General features: G+C 44.8%; 1 protein-coding gene across 1 annotated transcript in view; it reads left to right on the plus strand.

The window, feature by feature from the left end:
- The window catches only part of NMRK2 (nicotinamide riboside kinase 2), a 20,679-nt gene extending 9,982 nt beyond the window's left edge, over positions 1 to 10,697 (plus strand). Inside the window, exons 5-8 of the mRNA XM_081951228.1 lie at positions 6,177 to 6,248; positions 7,795 to 7,901; positions 9,849 to 9,934; positions 10,359 to 10,697. Of these exons, the coding sequence (XP_081807354.1) occupies positions 6,177 to 6,248; positions 7,795 to 7,901; positions 9,849 to 9,934 (265 nt within the window). The 3' untranslated portion in view covers positions 10,359 to 10,697. The remainder of the gene's footprint in view (positions 1 to 6,176; positions 6,249 to 7,794; positions 7,902 to 9,848; positions 9,935 to 10,358) is intronic.
- Positions 10,698 to 11,163: the final 466 nt, after the last annotated feature.

The following is an 11,163-nucleotide window of genomic DNA, read 5'->3' on the forward strand; positions in this document are numbered from 1 at the left end:
ATATTTATGTTAGACTCTTAAAATATGTTCAGCAAATGAAATTGGGGGTGTTTCCTTGGTCCCCAGTGGATTTAAAGTTTAATCAGTGAGTCAAAGAAATGAATGGAAAACTCTTTTCTGAAGAGTTCTCATTACGAAGTGATTCACAAGTTTAATGAACGAATGAATGAAATAATGAATAAATTAATGAATAAGTGAATGAATGAGAGAAGGGAATGAAAGAATGAACAAAAGAATGAATGAATGAATAAAAGAATGACTGACTGATTGAATAAAACAATGAATGAATGAAAGAATGAATAAATGAATGAATTAGTGAATGAGAGAAGGGAATGAAAGAATGAATAAAAGAATGAATGAGTGAATAAAAGAATGACTGACTGACTGACTGACTGAATAAAACAATGAAAGAATGAATAAATTAATGAATGAATTAGTGAATGAATGAGAGAAGGGAATGAAAGAATGAATAAAAGAATGAATGAATGAATGAATGAATGAATGAATGAATGAATGAATGCTGAATCTATACAGGTAGTCCTTGATTTAGGACCACAATTGAGCTCAGAATTGATGTTGCTAAGTGAGAAATTTGAGCTTTGACTCATTTTGCTGCCCACAGTTGTTAAGTGAATCATTGCAGTTGGGAAATTTGGCCCACGGTTGTTAAGTGAATCTGGCCTCCCCATTGACTTGGCTCGTTAGAAGGTACAAACGTTGGTCACATGACCCCGGGACACTGTGACCGTTATAAATATGAATCAGTTGTCAAGCTTCCGAATGTAAACCACGTGGCCAATGGGGACGCTGCAACGGTCATAAGGGTGAAAAATGATCATGCGTCACTTTTTCCAGTACCATTGAAACTTCAAACAGTCACTAAGTGAACCATTGTAAGTCGAGGACCACCTATACACAGTATCACAAAGGGAAATACCCATCTTTTGAAGTGACTTAATAATCAAAGGCTGACTTCCCTACCAACAATTTCTTCTTGTGATTCCAATTTTGGGAATCACTGATGCATTTGTTCCCCAAAGGAGAAATAGAGAAAACGTGTTCTTAAAGGCAGAAAGCAGCCCCCAGTCTTTCTTAAGACCCTCCAGCAGATGCCTGAAGTCTTTAGCGACGGAGATTTTGTATCCATTCAGGAAGACTGGGCCAATCTATTCATAAACAGAACACCAGGACAGGCGGACGGGACCGGACCTTTAGGACATAATAGGATTACCCCACTACCGTTGAAATAGCAAAAGACACAAGGCTCGCTGCATTGCACAACCCCCAGGAGCATCTCAAAATTCACCCATTCTTAAGCCAAGGGGTCAGCCACCCCAGAAAGACTGCTTCTGCCACGGGAGTTTCTGGCAATCAAATAAACAGAGGCCTGCTTTCCTGTAGCCAGCCTCCATTTTATCTCCAGCATCTTTCTCCCAGTATTTTATTCCCACATTAACATTGCAAATATAGATGAGAAAATGGGCTTAGCAATGATCCATCTCTGGCTGCTATCGCAACCGGGGACATGACAGTTGGCAGCAATTAATTTTAGTGACTATAATCTCTGCTGGGTGACCGAGCCAATTAATGTCCAGCTCTAATGCAATGCAAGAGACACTTTTATCTTGCGGCTTGCTGGCTATTTGAGTCTTCTGCAAAACCGACGAATCACAGCAATAGCTCGGTGTCCTTAAATCGAGCCATGCAATTCCTTTACTGCATCTAAGCGGTGAAATCGTGGCAAATTTGTTAACCTGAGACTCATCCAAGCAACTTCAACAGTGCAAATAAAAAATTAGACAGGCAGAAAATCGTTGGAATTAAGGAGGAGGGCGGAGGAAGAGGGGAAGAGGAAGTGGGGGGAAAGGAGGAGGAGGAGAGGAAGGAGGAGGAGCAGGGGGAAGGAGGAAGGAAAGAGGAGAAGAAGAAGAGGAGGAGGAGGAGAGGGAGGGAGGAGGAAGAGGGGAAGAGGAGGTGGGGTGAAGAGGAGGAGGAGAGGGTGGGGGTGGGAATTAGGGAGGAGGGAGGAGGAAGAGGGGAAGAGGAAGTGGGAGGAAAGGAGGAGGAGAGGAGAGGAAGAAGAAGGAGGAGCAGGGGGAAGGAGGAGGGAAAGAGGAGAAGAAGAAGAGGAGGAGAGGGAGGAGGAAGAGGGGAAGAGGAGGTGGGGTGAAAAGGAGGAGGAGAGGGAGGAGGTGGGAATTAGGGAGGAGGGAGGAGGAAGAGAGGAAGAGGAAGTGGGGGGAAAGGAGGAGAGGAGAGGAAGAAGAAGGAGGAGCAGGGGGAAGGAGGAGGGAAAGAGGAGAAGAAGAAGAGGAGGAGGAGAGGGAGGAGGAAGAAGGGAAGAGAAGATGGGGTGAAAAGGAGGAGGAGAGGGTGGAGATGGGAAAGGAGGAGGAGGAGTGGGAGGAGGGGGAAGGGGGAGAAGAAGAAGAGAAGAGGAATGGGAATGGGAGAAGGGGGAGGAAGAAGAAGGAGGAGGAAGAGGAAGAAGGACAAGAAGAGTTCCTGACACTCTGCCTAATTAATTTTTTTATTTTGACTGATGAAGTTGGTGGGAAGAGCTCAATTTAAGAACACCGACGTTAGGAGTTTTCGTGTTTTGTTTTAACCCCCCAGGACAAAATCCAGATGAGTTTTTCCCCCCCTGTGGGCTGGTTTGTAGAAGGGTATAAAAATCGACCTCTAGACGGAGTGCCCCCTCTGGCCCCCTCAAAAGCCAGCTGGAGGTCTTGAAAAAGGTTGCGATGAGGACACTTGGGAGCTATTTTGAGACTTCCTTAGTTTTAAGTGTTTTACTATTTCTTCCTGGACTAGTATGTTTAATTTGTGTTTCGCTAGCATCCAATCTTTTCTAATTTTGTCACTTTGTGGTTTGTTTTGGAGTTCTTTTTCTAGGTTCTCAATTTCCTTCTCTAATGCTTTCTGTTGTGCCCATTTTTCTTTATTTCTTTTTGCTGCATAAGCTATAATGATTCCTCGTATGTAGGCTTTCATGGTATCCCATAGATTTTGTATTGATGTCTCTTCTTTTGTGTTTTCTTTGAGAAATAGTCCCAACTCACTCTTACACTTTTGGATAAATTCTTTTTCTTTTAATATTTGCAGGTTTAATGTCCATCTTCGTCTAGTTTTTTTTTCCCCTTTCCAGATTATTTTAATGGGGTTATGGTCTGCCCAGGTGTTTGGTAGTATTTCAATTTTATATATTTCTGCCCCGATTTCCTTATTCATCCATGCCATGTCGATCCGTGACCAAGATTGGTGTGGATTTGAGTAAAAGGTAAATTGTTTTTTATTTGGTTCCATTTTTCTCCAGATGTCTATTAGATTTAGCTCTTCCATCATCTCCATACACGTTGTTGGTAATACTTTTTTTTTCTTTTTGGTTTTTTTGTCACTTACATAGTCTATTTTGCTATCTACTATGGCATTATAGTCTCCTATTATACAGATGTTTTCCCCTCCAATTTCTCTGATTTTTTCATGTAGTTTTTTATAGAAATTTTTCTGGTCTTCGTTTGGGGCATAAATTGCTACCAGCAATATTGGTTTTTGGTTTATCCATATCTCTAAAATTAATATTCTTCCCCTTGGATCTGCATAGATTAAGCTTGTCTTTATTCTCTCTTTAACATAAATTGCTAATCCTTTTCTTTTTTCTTCTGCCGATGCTGTATATAATTTCCCCAATTTCGGACATTCTAAGTATTTTATGTCTTGTTGTTTGATATGTGTTTCCTGTAGACATATTATGTCTGCTTTTTGTTTTATTAATTTTGCCCAGATGTGTTTTCTTTTTGTTAGTGAATTTAAACCATTGACATTTACAGATAGTAGTTGGATTTCTTCCTCCATTTTCCTAGATCTCTACTTGTCCTTATTTTTATTTGTCTCTAGTTTCTTTTTGACTTCTTGTTTTTGGTCTTACTTCTTCTTCTTTCTGTTGTTCTTCCTCTTCCCTGCTACGTCCTCCCTGTCTTCCCTCCCTTGCCTTTTGTTGTCTTTCTTCCCTTCTTCTATATTCTATTTCCTCTTCTGTGTTTTGTTTCTCTTCTGGATACATTAATTGCTCGTATAATTCCTGTGCTTTTTCAAGGTTGTCAATTTTAATTCTCTTCTCCTGCCATGTTACTAACATCCCTTCTGGTATTAACCATCTAAATAGTATCTCCCTCTTAATTAATTGCGTGGCCAAAAATTGGTAGTCTCTTCTCTGTTCCCTCACTCTTCGTGGGATTTGTTTTAATATTAGTATCTCCTTCCCCTCGTACATCATCGGTTCTTCTCTTGTTATTTTATATAGTATGTCTCTTACTTTTTTCCTCGCGAACCTGATGTGCACTTCTCTGGGTAGTCGATGTTTCCTCGCATAATTGGTGGTAACTCTATAAATGTCGTCGAGTTCATTTATGATCTCTTGCTTGTCTGTGTTTAAAGTTTTTGCAATTAAGCCAGACATTATCGTAGTTAGGTCTTCACCTTTTACCTCTGTCACATTCTGAAAGCGGAGGTAGAAAGCTGCACGGTCCATCTCCATGTGAATAAGCGATTCCTCTAGCTTGTTATTTGATGCTTTCATTTGTTGTTCAACCTGGTTTATTTTTGTTTCTGTCTGTTCTGTTCTTTTTTCTACTTCTTTTATTAATTGTTCATTCTTTCCCAGAGCTTGTTGTATAGTTTCCATTTTATCATCTAATTTCTGTAGGGAGGGAAAGAGGAGAAGAAGAAGAGGAGGAGGAGAGGGAGGAGGAAGAAGGGAAGAGGAGATGGGGTGAAAAGGAGGAGGAGAGGGTGGAGATGGGAAAGGAGGAGGAGTGGGAGGAGGGGGAAGGGGGAGAAGAAGAAGAGAAGAGGAATGGGAATGGGAGAAGGGGGAGGAAGAAGAAGGAGGAGGAAGAGGAAGAAGGACAAGAAGAGTTCCTGACACTCTGCCTAATTAATTTTTTTATTTTGACTGATGAAGTTGGTGGGAAGAGCTCAATTTAAGAACACCGACGTTAGGAGTTTTCATGTTTTGTTTTAACCCCCCAGGACAAAATCCAGATGAGTTTCCCCCCCCCTGTGGGCTGGTTTGTAGAAGGGTATAAAAATCGACCTCTAGACGGAGTGCCCCCTCTGGCCCCCTCAAAAGCCAGCTGGAGGTCTTGAAAAAGGTTGCGATGAGGACACTTGGGAGCTATTTTGAGACTTGGCGGAGGGGAAAATACTCTAGCTGCTGGCAGTCCTCGAGTTACAACTTTAAATGAGCTGGGCGTAAGCCATAACGGTCGTAAAACAAGTGGGGACACGTAACCGATCCCATTTCACCCCAATTTTTGCACCCGCGGTGAACGCGAGTCGTAACCGCAAAGCCGTCGTTCACTACGGTCGTGGGTTTGCCAAAACTAGAAATAAATGCAAATTTGAGTGAAACCGTCGTAAAACAGGGTCACGTGACTGGGATTTCCTCCCCCCTGACCCCAAATACAACTGTGTTGCCGAATGCCTCCAGTGTGGTGGGTGATGGGTGACCGCTGCAACTTCCGATCCAGGTCATGATTCCCATTTTTGGGATAGTTGGCCAGTTGCGTTGTGTCTGTTCCAAGTAAGAAACCCAACACAACCAACCCTCTAAGCCCAGGTGTTCCTCAAAGTACAGATTGATTAGACATGTCATACTGGCACATCTGGTGAAAACCCGATCCTGAAGGTCCCACGGTTCTCCCCACCCAAATTAAAAATCAAAGTTCTTTCCCCCAGTCCACATGTCCCTCACGGGGTCCAATCTGATCACAGCCCCAACCCCCAGTTGGTTCCAGCCCACGCCTCCCCAACACTTGGGGAGAACATCCTTGGTTTCCAGGAGAAGGAATTTAATTTTGGTTACACATCTCCAGCTATCTCTACTCCCCGCTCCCGTTCCCACAGCTCCAACCAGCGTAGCGGATGGTTTCAGAGATGACATAGTTTATACTTCTGAACAGTCGCTAAGCCGAGGATTACATGTACATGGAAGTGTCGCAAAGGAAGATGTAGCCACTGGTTGCTCAACAGCACCACTGGAAAGATAGGGGTATGATGGATTCCTCAGGACTGGGCCACCATTTGTCTGCGCGATCCTGTGAAGGATCTAACTTTGTGATTCTGTGATTCTCTGCCGAATGTGAAAGTCTCCGGTCGTGTTCTCTTTCCCGTAGGCCTCTGGTGGACTTGTTCGATAAGCGTTACTACTTGGCCGTTCCTTATGAAGAGTGCAAACGGAGGAGGAGGTAAGGACCGTTTCACGATCCGAAGCGTAAAGGGCTTAAAGAATATCCCACTCCCACCAACTGTTCCTTGGCTGTCATGGAGATTGTAGAACATGGAGGCTTTTATACGAAGATGACATTCCCAAACACCTCCCGGGCAGCAGATAAATTAATTGATGACGATGATGAGATTGATTAGATCCAGGGACTTCATTTAACTTGCACGACCTGGAGCTGTTTTGCAATATCTGTCCAGGTGCCCACCTGGCCGGGTGGCAGTTCATGGGAGGGCAAGACTGGCCAAGGATGGTGCACACCACAAGCGCTACACTGGGGAAGAGCAGGAAGTATTTAATGTAGAGCAGGGGTGACAAATTCAAGGCCTGGGGGCCGGATCCAGCCCGCAGGGTGGTTTAGATCTGCCCCATGGTGCCTGCTCTGGAAACAGCAAAGAATGGGCCCATGGGGCCTCTGCGAGTGAAAATGGAGCTCGTGAACGCCACGCACGGCTCTCCGGAGGTCCGTTTTCACCGGCAGAGGCTTGCAGGATGCCTCGCAGCAGAAAACGGCGCTCGGGAAGCCATTTTTGCTGGCAGAGCATTCGGGCCACCACAGGCGCCCCAGAACTGTGGGGTGGGGCCAAGCCCACTCCGGCCCCCTGAGGTCAAACACAACCTTGATGCGGCCCTCAATGAAATTGAGTTTGACACCCCTGATGTAGAGGGTCTGGTCAGGCGGTAAATTTCTTCTCTCCAGAAGCTCCGCTCCAACCGTAGGGACTAGATTATTAGGACAGTAGCTTTACTGTGTCCAGAAGGAAGACTACTGGGCCCTGAAGATCTGTCTCCTGCAGCGTAGGGGACATGAGTAGTCTACTCTAAAGTGTATGTCTGCTCTTGCGCCGATGAGTACATTGGGTAGGCCGTTGGCTCTGCCTAATGTCAAGCCAGTGGACATTTGAGCCATTCTTCTCCCCAGCTTGACCTTGGCAGATCCTGGCTCCATGTTTCTGCTGCGATTCCCAGAGTAGTAGTAGTAGTAGTAGTAGTAGTAGTAGTAGTAGTAGTAGTGTTACTTGCCTTACCGGTTGCAGCTCTTTAAAATTTTGAATTTGATGGATTGTTTTGATTGGGGTAATATGTTGATTATTCTTCAGTGTACAGCTGAACAGCTCAACTTCTCTTCTTTCCTTGCCTCCACACCCATCCCCTTTTCCTCTCCCTCCCTCCCTTTCTCTATCTCCTACTTTTCTTTTTTTCCTTGCCTCCACACCCATCCCTTTTTTCCTTCCTTCCTTCCTCACCCTCCCTCCCCTGTCCTCTCTTCTTCCTCTCCTCCCTTCCCCCTCCCCTCTCCTTTCCTCCACATCCATCCCTTTTTTCCTTCCTTCCTTGCTCCCTCCCTCCCCTGCCATCTCTTCTTCTCTCCTCCCTTACCCCTCTTCTTTCCTCCACACCCATCCCTTTTTTCCTTCCTTCATCCCTCCCCCTCCCCCCCGTCCTCTCTTCTTCCTCTCCTCTCCTCCCTTACCCCTCGCCTCTCCCACTCCTCTTTTCTCTTTCTACAGTACGCGTAAATACACCATTCCTGACCCTCCTGGTCTATTTGATGGCCACGTTTGGCCAATGTATCTTAAACACCGGAAGGAAATGGAGGCCAGCGAAGTCAACGTAGGTAAGAATCCCCTTGGCATCCCTTGGCTGTAATGAAGGAGGCCTGGCTCAAATACATGTGAATGAGCGGAGCGCCAGGGGCGGAAAAATGGCTCAGTGAACAAGAGAAGCTTCTGGCTTCTCCACTGAGATGGGAGCAATCATCTCACCTCCAGAAAAACACTGGATTTTATTTATTTATTCCGTTTCTATAGCTGCCCCTCTCGATCCATGAATGGGAGGATCCCAAAACGATAAAAGCAATCAAAACAGTTAAAAGCATTTTAAAAAACCCCATAAAGCATTCAATATGTAGGCGGGTGAATGGGCCTATCACACACGCAATGGCCAAACTGATTATTAGTGTATAAAGGCAGATATTCTCTTTAATGGTTTTTACACTCTGAGGATGTTAGCAGAGGCTAATGAAAGCTAAGTGAGCAATATATTTTAAAGTTCCGGAGGTGTCTGTTTCTTCTTTCACACACACACACACACACACACACACACACACACACACACACACACAAACACACACAGAGTCAGCCTGTTAACAATACAAGTAAACCTTGACTTAATGACCTCTTTTGCCATAGCTGTTAAGTGAATTGCTGCAGTTGTTAAGTGAATCACTTGGTCATTAAATGAACCCAGCTTCCCTGATTGACTTTGTTTGTCGGGGAAAGGGGGGGGGGACTATCACACAACCCCGTGACGCCAGAGCCATTCTAAATACATGCCAGTTGCTACAAACTCCCCAATTTTGTTTGGGTGACCGTGGAGATGGTGCGATGTTTGTTTTTTCACTGTCCCTAAATCAGGGGTGTCCAAACTTGGGAACTTTAAGACTTGTGGACTTCAACTCCCAGAATTCCCCAGCTCCCCAGAGTTGAAGTCCACAAGTCTTAAAGTTCCCAAGTTTGGACACCCCTGCCCTAAATGAATAAGCTGAGAACTATCACTTACTAGCTGTGCAGCTAAGCCAACAATGGGGTCTGTGGAGTTTCTCTGTCATCCGAGTCGTAGTGGCAACTGGACTTTCTGGTTTTTCTTTAAAAGACATTTCGCTTGTCATCCAAGAAGCTTCTTCAGCTCTGACTGGATGGTGGAGGATGGAAGGATTTATACTCCTTGCAGGCATCTGCAAGGATCTTCAGTCAACACAACCTAAGCGCACACTTCCAACCCAAGAATATACTAAGGCACAAGGTTGTCCATAAAACACCCAGACACAAACCGAGCCATGTGGCTTATGCAGCCCAATGCGGTGGGTCATGTGCCGGTCTGCGCATTGGGGAAACAAAACAGCCACTTCACCAACACATGGCGCAACATGGGAGAAGAAACCCATCAGGACTAGATTCAGCAGATTCCGTCTGCATTTAAGAGACAAAGGCCTCTCTTTTGAAGACAGCAGAGTCCACATTTTGAATAGTGAGGACCTCTGGCTTGAAAGATGGGTCAAAGAGGCCATCTTTGTCAAAATTGAACAGCCCCCTCTCAACAGAGGGGGAGGGATACGACATCATCTATCTCCAGTCTACAACACCGTCTTTTCAACAGTTCCAAAAAGGTTCCACACCCATTTGCACCACTCAGGTGACCCCGAGGACACAGAGAAACCTCCAAGTGGCCTTAATGACTCATTAAAGTAATGCAAATGACCAGCGGTCTGTAAGGAATATAAATCCTTCCCCACCATCCAGTCAGAGCTGAAGAAGCTTCTTAGATGAGAAGTGAAACACCTTCAAAGAAAAAAACCTTTGGGGCAACCCTGGCCTGGATGACCGACAACCTCCATAGACCTTTATTCTTAAGGGCATCTCCTTGAAGCTTTTCCTAGAAATGCCACGGGAAGTGTGGTGTTACCTCTTGACTAATTACTGGGCTAAATCTTTGCCTGCCGGCTGAAAATTCACTCTCGGCGTAACGACATGCAAATTTGCTAATCCCCCTTTCTTATTTTCAGTTTATTTGGATGGACTGAAATCCCGCGATGGTCTTTATCTGCAGGTCTTTGAAGATATTCAGAACACGCTCTTGAACTCTTCATAGGTGAATAAATTCCTGGTGAATTTGTGGGCGTGTGGGGGGGGGAGAAGGGGGCTAGAGAGGAAGGAAATTCTACCTCTTTCCAATAAAATAGTTACCTAGTTTGGAGAACCAGTAAATACCACCTCTGGCTGGCCCAACCCCCATCTATTCTCTGCTTCCCGAGTCCCAGCTAGTCTGGAGGGAACAGGGATTTTGCAGTATCCTTCCCCTGGAGTGGGGAGAGAATAGGGATTTTGCAGTATCCTTTCCCTGGAGTGGGGAGGGAATGGGGATTTTACAGTATCTTTCCCCTGGGGTGGGGTGGGAATGGGAATTTTGCAGGATCCTTCCCCTGCCATGCCCACCAAGCCCACAGAACCAGTAGTAAAGAACATTGAATTTCACCACTGGTTTAGATGTTAATCCCTTGCTCTTTGTTTTCCAGGATCTGTGAAAAGATCGATGTACAGATTTGATGTAAATACAATTTTTTTAGCAGAAGCATGGAGGATTGAGTTTTGAAACGCCACCTGGACACTGTTGCTTTAGAAAGCAAATTATGTATATAACTGAACGCTAAAACGACTTATTTACCACCCAGCGGTGGGCAGTTTTTAAAAAATCTTATTTTATATTCTACCAATATTATGTTTTTCAGCTGCATTTTTATACCTGGATGACGTTTGTAAAATACTGCTGCTGAGTTACTTTAGCAATAATAACTATTTGTGTAATAATGACCATAACGTATATTCAATAAAGATTTGAGAGATTTCGTATCGTACTTGGGAATTGTCAAAGCTCTTTGCATCTGCAACACCTCTGGCGTTGATTATCACACTTTCCTCTCTAAAATCCTGACACACTTCCTCGGGGCCCATCATCCATCACAGAGGCGGCGTGAAGTTGGGTTGATGTCAGGGTCCCAAATAGCACCCAAAAGTAAATCAGAGTCCGAGGCAAAGGATTCCTCAAAGTTCCAATTTATGAAGAGAGCCATGTTGGCACATCAGGGAAAACGCGAATCTGAAAGCTTGGTTTTCCCCACCCAGGTGAAAGTTGAAGATCTTGCTCAGAAGTCCATCCCATGGTCCAATCTTCCACTGCCATGCTGGCAGTTCCACCCATCCAGTTCCGGCCAGGTGCAGAGACAAAGAGACTGGATGATTCAGCCCCAGTGTTGGGATGTGATTGTGTCTTGCATGTCATCTAGTTGGTATTCCAGGATGGGTCTGTTCCTGTTAGATACT

The sequence above is a fragment of the Natrix helvetica genome (genome assembly GCF_964273705.1).
Source record: "Natrix helvetica genome assembly, chromosome: 1".
Lineage (NCBI taxonomy): Eukaryota > Metazoa > Chordata > Lepidosauria > Squamata > Natricidae > Natrix > Natrix helvetica.